This window comes from Carettochelys insculpta, chromosome 15 (genome assembly GCF_033958435.1).
Source record: "Carettochelys insculpta isolate YL-2023 chromosome 15, ASM3395843v1, whole genome shotgun sequence".
In the NCBI taxonomy this organism is placed as follows: domain Eukaryota; kingdom Metazoa; phylum Chordata; order Testudines; family Carettochelyidae; genus Carettochelys; species Carettochelys insculpta.
In genome coordinates this window covers 30,519,448-30,537,777 of record NC_134151.1, presented here as the reverse complement: position 1 = coordinate 30,537,777, position 18,330 = coordinate 30,519,448, and the positions used below count along the sequence as shown (strand labels likewise).

Below are 18,330 nucleotides of genomic sequence, written 5' to 3'. Positions count from 1 at the left end.
AACTATATTGGTAGTCTGACCCTAGTCTGTTAGTGCACATTTTGCAGCTGGAACAAGATGTGATATTTTCTACCCAGAAAAGGCTCAAGATGAGGATAGCAGGAATTTTGCAGATTCAGGACTGAACTGGGTACGTTAGGCAAGTTTGCACAGTATCTGCAAGCACTGTTCTACACGGTGCTCTGCTAACATGATTTCCATTAAGAACATAATTCACATCAACATTTTAAAAGGACAAAAAAGCTTTATGAAGAGAAAGGAATGCTAATTCACAAGGTGAGTCTGATGTGTCAGTAACTTCAAGATGAGTAGGTGGTGAGTGAATGACAGATAGGTAGAGGAATTATTATTATTAGTAAATATTAGTAATTAGGGAAAAGTAATAGGTGTAAAACAGAAACATTTCAGAATTTCTGGGAAAATGATGTGAGGCACTACCAATCCCTTTAACTCAGGCTGAATCCCCAGAACAGGTCCTAAATAGTTCTAAGAATAATTAATTTGGAATTTATTAATATTCCGTCAATTTTAATCAACTTCCCCCCCAGTACCGTGGATTTTTTCTGAAAAGATGAAGAAAATGAACTTTTAGAATCTCAAGATGCCACCTAACCTATCTTCCCAACTTGGGTGTAACATAGAAGCTATGGCGGCATTCAAGTTCTTTTTTTAAAAGGTGTTTAAGAAGTTTCTATATTGTTGGAGTTTTAGATTTCAACTGTGGCTGATTTCAAAACAGTTAAAAAAGCAACTGCACTTTGAAACTCAGGGAATCAAACAATGGTAACTGTATGATGATCCCAAATCTACTACATCATTGAGGCCATTTACATATTGTCAACATTATCATGTAAGGGCAAAGAGAAGTTTGCCCATAATACTGTGGTTCCAATTAAATCCAACTAGCTAGACATGAATATATTTATTTCCAGAAACAATTTAAGTAATTTATTCTCTAGCCTTGTGATTCATTTATATTTTGCAACCCGAGAGTGTAAAATTTACTTTATTAACTTCCTGACTAGCTAAATACAGTTCAACCTCCCAAAACCAGAATTCTCTCTGCCAGAAACATCCACCATCCAGCATGACCATGGATGTTACTAGACTAGAGACCTGGGGTGGGAGGCTATTGGATGCAGGGCCAACCAGAGCCCAATGATAGGGAAGCCTGGTCACCCTGGGCAGAGGACGTTGCTGAGCTTGTCTCTCTGTTCAGAGACAGTCTCAGGGGCGCTGAGGCTACAACAGCAGCCTAGCCGAGGCTGACTCTGGTGCCCCCTGGGCAGCGGCTACGTCAAGAATCTGGCCAGGGTGAAGCCAGCTCCAGTGGCTGAAGCTGGTACCCCAGCCAGGGCTGGAACCAGCCTCTACAGCATCGGGGCTGCACCGATGGCATCTGAGGGGTCATGGCTATGTCCAGCACCTACAGGGCTGGGGTCACACCAGCAGCCCAGCTGGGGTCAGACCAAGCCTCCAGGTCAGAGCTAGCACTCACTGGGCCAGGGAGCCCAGCAGGGTTTGTGTCTCCAGCCAGAGCAGTCCAGCCAGGATCACAGCCAGCACCGGTGGTCGGGCCATGGACAAGGCCATAGGCAGACCCAGAGTTGGCTTCAGTAGAGCTGGGACCGGGGCTGCACCAGCAACCCGGTTGTATCCAGAGTCTGGCCATATCCAGCACCCATGCGGCTGATGTATCTGGCACCAGTGGGGGCCAGGCCATGTCCAGCAGCTGGGTCGGAGCCAGCCTCCACAGACAGCAGCCTGAGCATGGGTGGCTGGTGTCAGCCTGAGGTCTGGGCAGGAAGTAAGGTGCCTTGGGACTGGAGATGGGGGTGGGAGGGCAAAAGCAGAACCAGCAGGAGAGAGGAGCAGTAGACTGGGTGACCAGAGGCAGGGGACAGCCCTTCATCTGACAAATTCCCTTATCCACGACCAGCGTGGTCCCAATGGTGCCAAGTGAGCAAGTATCAGAAAGGTAGCCGTGTTAGTCTGCATCTTCAAAACCAACAAGAAATCCTGTGGCACCTTACAGGCTAATAGATGTTTTGGAGCATAAGCTGTCATGGGCAAAGGTGTGGGAGGTGCAACCTGCAGTATGTTTTTTCTGAAAACCGGTACGGAAGTGTAAGTACATGACTACCACAGAGGGGACGGAGCAAACACACCCACAAGCTATCAGTTGCTACACATAATAGAGAGAAAGAGTTAATTGGCAAGCATGAGGCTTAGTGGTATATAGGCCCTGAACAATTAATTCCAGAAGCAGCCAGCCACACTGGGCTGGAGCAGCCCCAGCCCAGAAAGGCCAACAGACCGGATGAAGAGACTTCACAGCTGAGGCCCCAGAGTCATGGCATAGCATTGGAACCTTGTTAAAATGCTCAACTAGTTAATGGTTTTAACATCCCTAATCCAAAACTCAAGCTTTATCAAAGCTGTAGTCATAAAATTAATTTCCTAGTCCGTGTCTACACATGACCCTCCCTTTTGGAAGGGGCATGTTAATGAGGCACTTTGGAACAGGTTAATGAGGCAATGAAATGCATATTCAGTACCTTATTAGCAAAACTGGGGCCAGTTGCATTTCAAAAGTCTTGCTTTCAAAACACAGACTGGCTGTATACACATGGGTGCTTCGCAGTAAGCGTCAAACTTCGAAATTTCCTTATGCCCAAAATGAAATGGGCAGTGCCCACATACATACAGCCAGTATGCATTTTGAAAACAGCACTTCTGAAACGTGACTGGCCCCCGTTATTTTAATAAGGTGCTGAATATGCATGTCAAAGCCTCATTAATATGCCCCCTCCAAAAGGGAGGGGCATGTGTAGACACAGCCTTAGAATAGTAATTTAAGATGAAAAAGGTCACTTTGATTAGCTTTATTGAGAAATGTTTAGTGTGCTTTTATTATTACATAATATTTATATTGTCATAGTCTATAGGGCCTTTGTGCTAGTTATTGTAAAGTACTCCTTAATTCATAACAAGAGAAAGAGTAACTGGGTCATCAACATCTATAGGTATCAACAGTTCTAAAAGAGCCGAAACCCTACATAAGGATTTGGGGATGTGTTTGGAAGGATGTATGTGTACGTAAACAAGATTAGCAATGTCAATGCACACATATGACACCACGCTCTGCTCCGTAGAAGCTCAGTGTGCACTGTTGCACAGGGGAACTGGGGATCAGGGATAAGATAAGCATACTAAGGTTGGTAGTTATAATTTCATTAAGAACGCCTTACAAAAAAAGTGTTTATATCGGCTTTGGCTCATTATAGAAGAGAATCATGCCAAAACCTGAAACTGATTTCTGCTGGAGTCGCAGATGAACATGAAATTTAACTTGCATACCTGAGTGACACCATGTTTCCGAGCTCTGCTGGTAAACTGCGGATTTTATTAGAGGACAGGTCCAGATATACCAGATTGTGAAGCTTGGCAATGTCTGAAGGAATACGGGATAAGGAATTGTCACTGAGATGCAAAGCTGTCAAATGGGTCAGTGACCACAAGGATGAACTTAAGCTTCTTACTCTCCCTGAGAGAGAAAGAGAGGAAAAGAAACACAGGTATAAAACTGAAAGAACTTTGGGCATTTTAAACAACTAGTTTTAACATTAAATGAGTGTTTCATGACATCTGTGTGAATAGTCTGAGTTTTCTGAAATACGGCTTAGCAGTAAAAAAGATTTGCATTTTGACAACATAAAAATACATTTTATTTTTAAAGTTTTCTTTCTTGGGATCTTTAGACATTTTAAGCCCCATTTTAAGCACTGGAAAGGAAGAGGATGTCAATATATGCTATATAAGGCAATTTACACATTTAACAACTGATCACGCATTCAGTATTTTATGTATGGTTTTCAAGTGAAACGTCAAAGTTTTAGTGGTCATGGAAAACGGTTCTCTGGGCTCCACCTTTATTCACACACCTTCTTCTAAATACAAAGTCTCTCTTTTATGTCATGAGTCCAACAAAGAGCAAGCAGCTTCTTACAAAGATCTGCGCTATTCCTGTCATTACTACAATGGTAACTTAAAAACAGAGGCCCCCAAACTGCACTCTCTAAATAGGTGTGCTGACTACTGGCATGGGCTCAAGAAAGAAAAGTTACTCACCGTAGTAACGGTGGTTCTTCGAGATGTGTCCCCGTGGGTGCTCCACAATAGGTGTCGGGCTTGCCCGGCGCCGCAGATCGGATCTTCCAAGCAGTTTCTGCCGGACCGCGCATGCGCCGGCACGCGCCGCTCCCTTGCGCGCTCCTGGCCATGTGCGCGATCCGGTCCCCGCCAGTTCCTCGACCAACCGCCTCGGGTGCCCCTGCAAAACACTAACAGAGATCCGAAGCGGGGAGGATGGGCGGGTAGTGGAGCACCCACGGGGACACATCTCGAAGAACCACCGTTACTACGGTGAGTAACTTTTCTTTCTTCTTCGAGTGTCCCCGTGGGTGCTCCACAATAGGTGACTACCCAGCAGTAACCCAAGATAGGAGGTGGGTAATCGGATTATGTGCAGCTTGTCCCCGAGAGGACCGCTGCAGAGAGACGGGTATCCTCTTGGAATACCCTCTGAAGGGCGTAATGTTTGGCGAAGGTGTCGTAGGATGACCAGGTCGCCGCTCTGCAAATGTCTTTTAACGCAACGCCCTTGAAAAAGGTTGTTGATGCCGCCACCGCCCTAGTGGAATGAGCCCTGGGAGTGGCCGATAAAGGAGCCTTTTTGAGCTCGTAGCACATTTTTTATGCAGGATACAATGTGCTGTGAGATGCTCTGCGAGGAGAGACCTTCTCCTTTCGATTTGGGAGCGAGGGAGACTAGGAGTCTATCTGTCTTCCGGAAGGACTTGGTCCTGTCTACGTAGAAGGCTAGCGCCCTCCTCACGTCCAGGAGGTGTAGGCGCGCCTCTTCGTTGGAGTTATGAGGCTTTGGATAAAACAAGGGTAGAACAATAGGTTCGTTAATGTGAAACTCGGAAGAAACTTTGGGAACAAAGGCTGGATGCAGCCGTATGGTTACCGCCTCCTTGGAAAAAACAGTGCAGGGTGGCGTTGCCATGACTGCCGCGAGCTCGCTCACCCTATGAACTGACCTAATTGCAAGAAGAAAGGTCGTCTGTACTGTAAGGAGGCGGAGGGGAACCGTGGCCAAGGGCTCGAACGGTGGTCCCATTAGCATGGTAAGCACCAGGTCCAAGTTCCACGAAGGTGGAATCACTTTCTGAGGGGGGTATAGGTTTACCAACCCTTTGAGGAACCTGGTAACCATAGGGTGGGCGAACACCGTGTGCCCTTCCTCCTCATGTCTGAACGCCTAGATGGCGGCAAGGTGGACCTTCAACGAGGATAGCGAGAGTCCTCCTCTCTTGAGGTCCAGTAAATACTCTAGTATTGTAGGTATAGGCACCGAAAGGGGGGCCAGCTGTTTAGTAGAACACCAAGCCGTGAAGCGAGTCCATTTTTGCTTGTAGGTCTTCCTGGTGGAAGTCCTCCTGCTACTTTCTAGGACTTGCTGTACTGCCACTGTGCATGTGCTCTCTAGGGAGCTGAGCCATGGATTAACCACGCTTGCAGTCGCAGGCCTTGGGGGTGCGGGTGCACTACGGACCCCTGGGCTAGCGTGAGCAGATCCGGCGCCACCGGAAGAGGCATCGGTGGACGGTCCGGCATGCACAGGAGTAGGGGGAACCAGTGTTGTCGATCCCACGTTGGGACTATCAGGATCATCCGGGCCCTTTCCCTCCTGGCTTTCTGCAAGACTTTGTGGATCAGCACTGTGGGAGGAAACGCATAAAGCAGGGGGCCCCTCCACGGGATCGCGAACGCGTCCCCCAGGGACCCACGTCCCAGTCCTGCCCTGGAGCAGAATCGTGGGCACTTCTTGTTGTGCTGAGTGGCAAACAGATCTATTTGGGGAAAACCCCATGCATGGAAAAATCGGCCGTAGCAGATCGGGACGGATCTGCCACTCGTGTGTGAGTGAAAACGCCTGCTCAGCTGGTCTGCCTTCACATTGTGCGCACCCGGCAAGTATGAGGCTTTCAAGATTATATTGTTGGCGATGCACCAGTTCCACAACCGGACTGCTTCTGCACATAAGGCACGGGACCGAGCTCCTCCTTGCCTGTTTATATAAAACATGGTGGAGGTATTGTCTGTACTGATCCCGACGACTTTGCCTTGTATGTGGTCTCGAAAGTGTCTGCAGGCGTTGAACACTGCTCTGAGCTCCAGTATATTTATGTGTAGTGACTGGTCCGCGGGTGACCACAGTCCTTGAGTCACCTCTTCGCCCATGTGCGCTCCCCACCCTATGAGGGAGGCATCCGTAGTGAGAAAAACCGATATTTGCGGCTGGTGGAAGGGCACCCCTGTTAGCAGGTTCCTGGGGTTTACCCACCATGGTAGGGATTTGCGCACCCCGGCTGTGGGCGACGCCACCCTGTGAACGGTGTGTACTGCCGGTTTGTATACGCTCGCCAGCCAGTGCTGCATGCTGCACATGTGTAACCTGGCATTCTGTACTACAAACGTCGCTGCTGCCATGTGGCCCAGCAGCTGCAAGCATGTCAAGACCGGCACCGTAGGGCTGAAGGTGATGACCTGCACGAGGGAACCGATGGCCCGAAAGCGAGCCTCTGGTAGATACACTCTCGCTGTAACCGAGTTTATGCGAGCCCCTATGAACTCTATGTCCTGTGTGGGGTCTATTTTTGATTTTGCCAGATTGATAACCAGGCCGAGCGAAGAGAACGTGTTTGCTGTGACGCGTATCATGCGCAGAACCTCCCACTTCGAGGCCCCTTTGAGCAGGCAGTCGTCCAGATACAGGAAAATAAATACCCCCTGTCTGTGCAGGTAGGCTGACACCACTGCCAAGGTCTTGGTGAAGACTCTGGGGGCTGAGGAGAGGCCAAACGGTAGGACCTTGTATTGGAAGTGTTCATTGCCTACCATGAACCGGAGGAATCACCGGTGAGCCGGATGGATAGTTATGTGGAAGTACGCGTCTTGTAAATCGAGGGCTGCGAACCAGTCTCCATCGTCCAGTGCTGTAAGGATGGAGGCGATTGTGGTCAAACTTGTGGCCTTTGGCCCCGCCCCGAGGACGCACGGCTCTGTTGTGAATGTCGCCTGGGAGTTCTGTACTGCTGGTGCTGTTGATGTCGCCCTTGCTCGTAACCCCTGTGGTACTGGGGGCGCTGTTGCTGGTACTGGTACCGTCTTTGTTGAGGGTAGTACCTTTTCTTTGTGTATGGAGGGGTGTAAATCCCCAGGGTCCTGAGTGTGGCTCTTGAATTTTTACTGGAATGAAGGACCGAATTAGTTGATTCAGCAAACAGCTTCTGCGAGTCGAAGGGAAGGTCAACTATCTTCGCCTGCAGATCCCTCGGTATACCCGAAGTCTGGAGCCAGGACTCCCTTCGCATCACCACTGCCGTTGCTGTGGAACGTACTGCTGTGTCCGCAACGTCCAGGGCGATCTGAACTCCCGTCCTCGAGGCCGCGTAGCCTTCTTGCACTATGGCCTTGAGCACCGGCTTTTTGTCCTCTGGAAGCGAGTCCATGAGGGAGGTTAACCTGGAATAGTTGTCGAAATTATGGTTCGCTAAGTGCGCTGCGTAATTTGCCATTCGCAACGTTAAAGTGGAGGAGGAGTAGACCTTTCTGCCGAACAGCTCTAGCTTCTTGGCATCTTTGTCCGTTCCCCCTGTCCTGAACTGAGATGTCTTTGGTCTTTGTTGCGACGACTCCACCACCAAGGAATTTGGCTGTGGGTGGCTGAACAGGAACTCCATGCCCTTCGCCGGCACGAAGTATTTCTTATCCGCTCTATTTTGGACAGGCGGAATAGTCGCAGGGGTCTGCCATATTGTAGTGGCGGACTCTAAGATCGCTTCATTAAGCGGTATTGCTACTCTGGAGGAGGCCGGAGGTCTCAAATTTTTGAGGAGCTTATGGTGTTTCTCTTGCACCTATGCTGTCTGGATGCCTTGCGTGAAGGCCACCCTCTTAAACAGCTCTTGAAACTGTTTGAGATCGTCCGGAGGATGGACGTCCCCCGGGGCCGTAGCCTTGTCCGGGGAGGAGAGCGAGGAACCGCTGGGGTACGTCTCTCTGGACCCTTCCGGTTCCTGGTGGCGATGGTACACCCTCTCACTAGAGGTTTGCGAGGGAACATCTAGGGGTTCCATAACCAGTCCCCCCTGAGATGCTTGAGTCTCTGTCCCCGGTCCCAATTGCCCTCGGGGGTACGAGATCGTCTGTGGGCATCTTCCCCTAGTAGATTGCCGATAGTGTCTATGCCCCGCGTGGTAGGGACGACCATGGCAGTATAGGCACTGTTCTTGGGAAGGTGACCTAGACCACTCCCTTGGTGCATACCCTCTGCGTCTGGGGGAGGGAGATCATCGAGACACTGGAGAGAGCGATTTTGCATAATAGTCCAGCGGTTCAAGCCCCAGGAAGGGTGAAGGTGGTCCCAGCCAGGGTGAGGCTGGTTGCAAAAATGGAGAAGGGGGCTCCGGGTAGGCTAGGGGGGACCCCTGCCTTCTGGTTGGAGTCTGCAACATAAGCGGAGGGCTGTGAGAAAGCAACTCCAAGCCCTGTCCGGAGAGGGGCTGCAATGCCTCCTCTTGTGTGCAGCCTTCCCCCTCCCTTGAGGAGGTAACTCCGCCCCCTGACGCACAGGGGATCCCGGCCCCGTCCGCACCGTGCTCGGCACACTCGAAGGCGGTGCCGCACGTGCGGTGTCCTTCGGTGCCTGCAGGCTACGTGCCTGCGCGCTCTGCACCGCCGGTTCCCCGGGGGTCGGTGCCGCTGCCTGCGGTGCCGCTGGTACCAGCGCTTGTTTAGCCGCCGCCCTGCCTGCGGTGCGGGGCGGCTGGCTGATTATCGGAGGCTGAGCCGCTTCCACGTGGCTCTCCATGCCGCCGCTGATCAGCTGTTGCTGCGGCTGGGGGCTGCGCGCTCCTCCCGTCCCGCTCGCTGTTGCTGCCGGCAGGGATCGGGCTGGGGAGGCTTTCCTCCGTTTCTGCGCTGATGGGGTGAGGGAGGCAGCTTTCCTTTTATGGGCCCCGGAGGGTCCCTCCTGCTGCGGCCGCTCCGGCACGTCTGGCTGGAGGGCCTTATGAAAAGCAGTTTTAAGCCGCCACCCCGCCTGCGGTGCGGGGCGGCTGGCTGATTATCGGAGGCTGAGCCGCTTCCACGTGGCTCTCCGTGCTGCCGCCGATCAGCTGTTGCTGCAGCTGGGGGCTGCTCGCTCCTCCCATCCCGCTCGCTGTTGCTGCTGGCAGGGATCGGGTCGGGGAGACTTTCCTCCGTTTTTGCGCTGATGGAGTGAGGGAGGCAGCTTTCCTTTTATGGGCCCCAGAGGGTCCCTCCTGCTGCGGCCGCTCCGGCACGTCTGGCTGGAGGGCCTTATCAAAAAGCAGCATTTTAAGCCGCATCTCCCTGTCTCTCCTTAATCGCCTCTCGGCAGGACTCACATTTTTTAAACCCTGAAGAGGACATTGTTGGTGAGTCTTTCAGTTGTTAAGCGGGTACTTAGCACCTTCCCTGTGCTGTTTTCCCCGTCCGATGGCCTGCCTCAGCAGGAGGGCTGATGGCCCGATGCTCCTGGCCTCCGGCGCTTGTTACTGGGACTGGATTGAAGCTGTCCCGCTTGTAGTTTGTTTGTTGTTTTGCTTTTTTTTTGAAAAATAACAACCGGCTAACTTGCAGTAGCCTAAGTACTTGAAAAACTTTAAAGAAAAACAGTTAAAGTCATTGAATACGCTACTTGGCCTTAGCCTAGTTTGGATTCCGTCTGCAGCCGATGGCGGTTAAGAGGAACTGGCGGGGACCGGATCGCGCACATGGCCAGGAGCGCGCAAGGGAGCGGCGCGTGCCGGCGCATGCGCGGTCCGGCAGAAACTGCTTGGAAGATCCGATCTGCGGTGCTGGGCAAGCCCGACACCTATTGTGGAGCACCCACGGGGACACTCGAAGAAGAATCACTTATTTCATGTAAAATGGCAAATAGTAATGTTGATCCGTTTTAAAAACTCAAGAGGCCTACACCTCTCTATCATAAGGAACATTATCAGAGACTTTTCTTGCACAAGACTGACTTCTCACTTCTCAACTGACTTCTCACTCCTCAATCAGAAAGGCCATCTAGTCCAGGGGTGTGCAAAGTATGGGGGTAGATGTGAAATTTCATAAGAGGAGTCACAAAAAATTGGCTGCTGGGTCTCCAGCTTATCCAACTCATTAAAGATGTTGAAATAAAGTACTGTTATGATGTTTGTGTGTTCACATTTGTATGCGGATTAATTAAGTTTTTACATTTTACATACTTATTCTCTTACACATAAAGGTTTCTTTTTATAAGAACATAACTGAAATGTCCATCAGTTTGGATTACATTAGATGGGTTGAGGGACATGGGGGCTTCTAACTGCAGCAACAAAAAGTGGGGCCCAAAACAAAAAGGTTGCTCATCCCTTATCTAGTCATATTATATAATATATATATTCACACACACACACGGCACAGCAGGAATTTCAGATCATTTTCTCATAGCCTAAGTAGGCTCACTACCATTTCACAGATTTTAAAAGCCTATTTTGTCATGTGAGCTACCAGCTTCAACAATCTTACCAATTAAATCATTATACTTTTTGAAGCAACATTTAAATAGGTTTCTGCATCTGTGCCCTTAGAATACAGAAGTTTATGCCCTTGTAGAGGCAAAAAGGTACATCAAGAAGGCCTATATTAACAGCAAGGAAAGGAATGACTACCAGATTAAGAGTGCCATTCCTGCTGCTGAGCCCTAAATTAGGATAGTTAACTGTTAATTCCAAGTGATCCTTGCAGTGTTTCCTAATACTCTTTTACTGTTGGATAATACCATATAGCTCTAAAATCACCCAACGTAAAGAATAGCTCCCATGTCTTTTCTGGCAATCTTTTAAAGTTTATTTATATACAATTTAAGGAGTGAAATCACATTAAAAGTCACTCTACAAAACCAGCAGAGACTGTTCTAACATCTTTGAAAGCACTATTATAGCTAAACTATGCAACAAAAAAGTTATCCCACACAATGTATAATTGTATCATATTTGCTATTCGAATAATCTCCATATTTTCTTCTTTTGGCTAGTCAGTCACGTAGTAACTAATTTTGTTGAAGCAACTCCTACTTTACAGAAATTTCCAATTTTAAATAACCATTTATATTTTAAAGTAAGAGGAAATAAAGTTTTATTTAAAAAGGGATTTTTAATGTGCACACATTGGTTACATAAATTTTAAAAAGTAACTTTTTCCTGTAAAATTAGTAACTGATTTATTGGTATCTAGTATCTTGGTCCTGTTCTCCAATACATGCCATATATTACTCCATCTTAGAACTTAACCTACCCAGCAAGTTACTGCCTGGAAAGCCAGACAGTGTGAAACTGCACCACAGCTTGCCATGTAGTTATTTTCTGCATGGACATCGCTTCAGAGCACTGAAAATCTGGAGTGAAATAATTTGCATATAGAAAACTTCTACTATAAATTCTGCATCTACATGTGAATACTGTGTGACTGATCTACATCTTCAGTGCACACCTGAGGAGAAGACTGAACACTAAAGTATTAATATGGGTCTACCATATTTAGAGTCCTGGGTTCTATTCCTGAATGTGCTTGCAGTGACCACCTGTAATCTAAAAATCAGTGACAGCTCACATTCAAACATCATGTAGGACTAAGACTCATAGCCCCAGTTAACAACAGTTGTAAAGTGCACAAGATATAAACTGCAGCCAGTACAGGTGAGACTTCAACTCATGGTCTCCTCTGGATCAACTCAGAATTTTTCCTTACACTACAAGGGACTGGCAGGACATTGTCACACACATGGGCCTTATCTCCAAGTATACTTTATGTGCTTATATCTCTAAATAAAACCTTGACCTGACTATTAATTAACACCTCATACTTAACAGCTCTTTGTAGTCTAGTCTAGATACTGCTAAATTGTTTGTTCTAAGCTACAAGCATTTGTAATGTATTGTAGGCTGATCTGTAGTGGAAAAACTGCAGTGTGATCAGTCACACAAGCAAGATTTTGTTTATGGGGACTTATGTTGTTACTGCTAAAAATAGGAAGTATATCTCAGCATATTTCTTTTCAGTTACAGAGGAATAAAGTGACCAACTGTGAAACAATAATGAACACTGGTTTAATCTACACATATGGAGCAACCAACGTAGTGATCTTAGAGGCCACATCCACACTACGAGATAAATTTGAATTTAAGGCAGTTAGCTCGATATTACAGTGAAGACAGTCACATGGTAAATACCACTTCCTTGAAATAGGGAGCATTAACATCAATATCATAATACTGTCGGAACCTACTGGGTGCAGCATCAAGTTCGAATAAAGGCCAGTGTGGAAGAACCACGTCTTAAAATCGAATTCATTAGCCTCCAGAGGTGCCCTGTATGTAACCCACAATGCCCCACAGTGCTTCGCTCTGACCGCTACTCTCCAAGCGCGCAGGAATTAGGTAACAAGACAACCGTGAATTTCAAATCAGGACCAGGAAGGCTGTGGGCTCAAGTTTGTATGAGAAGCTGATGAGAAACATCTTTCTTTCTTTGCTATTAGTGCTGTGAGCGCATCTAGCCACTACAAACAGCTCTAGCACAGAGTCTGTGGCTCTGTCTCTAGACTTGATTTTTTTTTCTGTGCTGCCCCTCTGCACCACATTGACGCCTTACTTTTCCTTCCTTCCACCTGGAAAAATGGAGTTTATTTACCACGGGAGGGGAATGAGAGCAATGCAATGTAGGAAGATGTCAAATACCAGTGAAAATACCCAGAATACTATGGGGATGAAGGAACCGTGGGATAAGTTCCCACAATGCACTGCTGAAAAAGTCAATGTTTGCTGATTGAGTCTCGCAGCCATACGTCAACTTTGTGGGGAGGTGAGGATACTCAGATTCAAGTTTATAAAATCCAGTGTTACAGAACTGATACTAAGAAATTCAAATTTATCTCGTAGTGTAGATGCAGCCAGAGTTTTCTATTTATTGCAAAAGGATTGGAAAGAAAGATTAGAAAAATCCAGCCGGGGAAAAAAAATAAAAAGGAGATATTGGTAATTTTGGAACAGCTGTATCAAACCAGGATAATAAATTCAAAACAGAACTCACAGGTTATATTGTTTTGTTTTTTGCATTTTGTAACTTTTTATAAAACAAAGGTTTAAACTTAAATTTCTATATCCACATTAACTAAGCTGTTAAGAGCAGCCCCAGTATAATAATTTTAGATCTGTCTAACACTTTTCATTCCAAGAAATCCCAAAGTGCTTTACAAGTACAGGTTGAACCTCTCTAGTCCAACACCCTCAGGTCCTGACCAGATGATGCCAAACCAGAGAATTTGCCACACCACAGGAGGTCAATATTTTCTAGCAGCATTACCAAACACCTTCACTACTTCTGGGGCACTTAGAAGAGATTCAGGGGTAAATAAGAGCTAAATAAACAGCACAGAACACAGGGACAGGACTGGTAGCTATAAACAAACTTTACGGGGCCACAGAAAACATGGCTGCACCTATGATAAGTAGCCGCTCAGCTACCTAGAATCATGCTGGATTATAGTGTGCACTGGATTACGAAGTAAAGAGGTACTATTAATCTGGTTGTAGAGTTTGGCCCTACAACAATTACTCATGCCCCAACTGAGGAGAGTACCCTTCCTCAGGAAAGCACTTACATCACATAATCAAGTGCCTTCCTGAATCAGACTAAACACACTGCTATTCCTGGGAACTCCAACTGACTGCAAGTAAGGGATGCAGGATCAGGGCTTGTAATTGAAATATTAAATATGTACAATAATACTTTATCAGCCACTCAAATGTAGCAACTGTTTCCTCTCAAACAGCACAGTCATAAAACAGTTTAGGACAGGAAACAAAGCACAATTTAGCTAGCCTAAAATTCAGGCAGGGTAGAATGCAACTGCCTAATTTTGGTCAGTGCACCGTATTTAAACATTCTTAACATATGAAGTGCCCCAGGATCTTTAGGCTACGTCTACACAGCAGCCTTATTCTGAAATAAGCTATTCCTAAGTAAGGCTGCTACACTCAAAAAAATAATTTTCAAATAGTGCTTAGCTATTTTGAAATATAGTCTGCACACACAGCTCTTATTTCAAAATAGTGCCTAGGCGTTAAAACAGGGAATAGCACTTATTTCATCTTATAACCAATATTTCTCCATTTCTTACCACTTATTTCCAACTCTGCCCAATTTGATTTCTTTCCATTGGCTGCTTCCTCCGAGGACATAATTGTGTACATCCTCCGTGGATCAGGTGGATCGTACTTTTCCTTGGGCATTCCTGTTGAAGTGAACAGAAAAATGTTTTATTTTAGTAACACATTACCCTTATTTTAGATAAAGATTTCTATTTTCAAGAACTACTTTTACTCAGCAAGAATGTCATGATAATTACATGTACTATTCAACCCTTCAGTCTGAGGCGCCTCTTTGCGTCATATCACAAACCTCAACAAGGGCAGGAAAAAAAAAAAAGTTTGGCCTCATCATCGATAACTGTGGGCTTAGCACCCATTGGTGTCTGATGCCTCTCTCACTATTTCCTTCCATCTTTCCCTATCCAGTGCAGAGTGGCTTAGTTTCTGTAGACTAGCTCCGCACCATTCTCTGTGGGGTCTGTCTCTCCTATTCGAACCATCCATTATGCCGAATACTAGGGTCTTGATTTTTCGTTCGTCATTCATTCTGCAAATGTGTCCAAACACTTGTAGCTTCCATTTTATAACGTTCTGCAGCAAGTTCTCTTTCGGCTGTTTCTTCCTATAGAATTCCTCATTGGTGACCTTCTGCATCCATCCTATTCTCAGAATCTTTCCATAACTCCTCCTTTCGAACGCCAACGTTCTTCTTTTCGAATCTTTTGTTATCACCTATGTCTCACATCGGTACAACGTGCTGCTGAACACACACGTTTAAGATGCCCAGCGTCGTTCTTAAGCTAATTGCTTTGCTTTTCCAGAGCTTATCCATCGCCTTCAAACTCACTCTTGCTTTTGCTATTCTAGTCGCTATTTCCTTCTTACAGTCTAGATCATGTGTTATGTTGCTGCTCAGATATGTGAACTTCTCTACATTTTCTAGTTCAATACCATCGACACTGATCTTCTTTCCTATTTCCTTACCTCCAAATACCATTGGCTTGAAAACACAAGCTACTGCAACTTATAAAAAAAAAAAAAAGGTGGCTCAGGTTCTACTCAAAAATTGCATCCAGTCTACATACAAAAACTGCACCAATTGTACGCAAGCCAATTTAATACAATTGGTACAAAACCCTTGTGTGGACACTGATCAGTTCAAGAATGTATGAGTGATTTAGATTAACTGGCTAACAAAACTGATTATATTTAATTAAAATGGTGCATTTTTTGCATTTACACCAGACATAAGATGACTTGCAGCCACAAGCTAAAAGAAATGGGAAGACATTGTCCTAAGGATGGGTAGGTTCACAAAGATTAGCTGGTGTTCATGAACTATCACATGACATGCAAACCCTCCCATCAAACCCAAAAAGTCTGCTAGAGCCAGGGGCCATTTCTACACAGGCCACTTTCTTCGAAAGTGGCCTGGTAATACGCGGCCCAAAATATGCTAGTGAGGTGCGGATGCAAATTCCCCGTGCCTCATTGGCATATGATCACGTGATTTGGAGTCCAGAAGACCGTTCTTCCGGACTCCAAAATGCTGTGTAGAAGCGTGGCCTCCGGGCGGGGTCTTCCAGAAGGATGTCTTTCTTCCAGAGGCCCCTTCTTCCCGAAAACTTTCAGGAAGAAGGGGCCTCTGGAAGAAGGACATCCTTCTGGAAGACCCCCCCCGGAGGCCACGCTTCTACACAGCATTTTGGAGTCCAGAAGAACGGTCTTCTGGACTCCAAATCACGTGATCATATGCCAATGAGGCACGGGGAATTTGCATCCGCACCTCACTAGCATATTTTGGGCCGCGTATTGAAACAGCCAGGGTCTTGCTAGAATGCAGTGGAAGTGTCTGGTTACAGAAGGCAAGATTAGCAAGTACCTCGTTATTTTGGCTTGTATAAATGGGAACATGTTTAAACAAGACAACTCAAAAAAATCATCAGAGGGGTAGCCGAATTAGTCTGTATCCTCAAAAACAAGTATTCCTGTAGACCCACTTTGCCTTTGTCCACAAAAGCTTATACTCCAAAATATCTGTTCGTTTATAAGGTGCCACGGGACTTTTTGTTGTTCCCAAAAATCATTGTCTGTGTTCTCTCAGGTTTAACTACTCAGCACACACAGATATGTCATAACCGAGACCAACATGCCCCCATTATCCTAACCCATTTTGATGTCAATCACTGTACAATTACAATCCCAGATCTACAGATAAGCAATCTACTTTACTATGTGTTCAAGTATTAAGTGGGCAAAGAAAATGATAGGCTCATTTCAAACAGTGTTATGCCATGCAATTTTCTGAACTGATACACTGTTTAGAGTCATGAAGATGTTGGCATTTATTTGTAATATTTCCAAGAACTATTAGCAACAAAAGTTTTTCATAGCAACTACTAAGTGAAATGGAAGAGAAACATGAATATTCAAGTTTTCAGAACCCTATTTTCTCTGCATATTAGAAATGACCACAGTATCTACCATGCCAGAGAAAGTTTATGCTTTTTTTTTTTTAAAATTGTTTGCTTGCAAAAGCATCTTTTCAAATTTGAATCATTACATATTGTTTGCCTACATGTGAAAAGATAATTAATGATAAATAATAATGCAGGGAGGGGTTCTTTCATCCATCTCAAAAAGCTGAGAAGACAGAAGCCTTCCAAAGGAAATGCTATAAAAACCCAACACTTAGCTATTTCATTCCTCATTTATTTTAACGTGAGCATCACTACGGTGCTTACCCATTTTTATTATGTCTGGTGTGTACCGAGGGATAGGAAATTGTGGGTCAGCTGTTTGCTGGCAAGAACACTGTGTTAAAGAACACTCACCCATCCCCCTGCAAATATCAATGACTAGGGCCCCCTTCACCACCTCTTCTCTGGGAAGGAAGTAAAGCAAAGCAGATCCTCTTTGATTTCAAAATCCCACACTACCTCTTAGGCTCATCTACTTTTCTTCCCATCCCAAGAAAGGTGCACGTTACAATTTGTTAGTATAAACCAAAAACAGTCCTAATTTGTCACCAAAACAAGCTACCAGGCTACTAAACTGACTTCAGTTAAAATTGCACTTCCTGAAGTTACTTGAAGTTAATGCAGAAGCTCCAAGGTGCTGCAAAATTTTCCATGGTACTTTGGATAAATCAGGTCAAGTAGTTCACCACAGAATTTATGTACCACTTCTCAGTGTGCAAGCAGCCATTCCATGCAACATTATTAGCTATTTGCTAAGTACTAGTTTACACTTTGCTCTTCTACAACATAAAAGCACAGCAGTTTGTCTCAAGAAGACTACTGTCTAAAACCATAAGTACAGGAAGCCCCACAGAACAGAGACAATAGAGTGCTTTAACAGAAGAGTTATGAGAAAACATGGGTATAGTTGACGCTTAAAGTAGACTGACAAAACTATGTTGATCAAGGGTGTGAAAATACACACCATGCCTGACATAGCTAAGCCCACCTAACCCTGAGTGCAACAGAAGAATACTTTTGTTGATGCAGGCAAGTGGTATGTCTACACAAAATGAAGAAACCCTGTCAGCATAGGCTATGCCTAAACTACACATTTCCTATGGACATGTACATGTGCCAGTTAAGTCACCATATGCAAAATACTCAATGAACTATAGAGGCTAGGTAGGAGAAACAGCTGTGAAACCTCCCCAAAGAGGGTTAGCAAGTAGTTTGATCCCATTAGGGTTCCCCCCCAACTTTTAATTTCAAAACGGACACTGGAAAGCAATGGCATCCTTGCATCCTTTTCCTTTCAAGGGAACCACACAGTACCAAGGGGATTTGATAGGATGGTCTTTAAGAAACTCCTCCCCCCACTATAGGGGATACCATGGAAGAGACAGAGAACATGCCACAACAGAGAGAGCAATTTACTTCAACTTAACTTCAGTAGACATGGGGTTCTCAAACTTGTGGATCAGGACCCCAAAGTGGGTCATGACCGCAGAGGGACCCCAACAAGTTTGAAGCCCAAGTCCCAACACCCCGGGATAAGCTTATGCACTCCCCCCACCCCACCCCCCTCCAAA

At 46.0% G+C, this 18,330-nt stretch overlaps 1 protein-coding gene across 3 annotated transcripts in view; it reads right to left on the bottom strand.

Annotated features, from left to right (window-relative positions):
• CNOT6 (CCR4-NOT transcription complex subunit 6) overlaps nucleotides 1-18,330 on the bottom strand; it is a 95,846-nt gene that overhangs the window by 19,720 nt on the left and 57,796 nt on the right. For all 3 annotated transcript variants that reach the window (XM_075009686.1, XM_075009684.1, XM_075009685.1), the window contains 2 exons: nucleotides 14,309-14,422; nucleotides 3,361-3,547 (listed from right to left, as the gene is read on the bottom strand). In XM_075009686.1, the coding sequence (XP_074865787.1) occupies nucleotides 3,361-3,547; nucleotides 14,309-14,420 (299 nt within the window). In that variant the 5' untranslated portion in view covers nucleotides 14,421-14,422. The remainder of the gene's footprint in view (nucleotides 1-3,360; nucleotides 3,548-14,308; nucleotides 14,423-18,330) is intronic.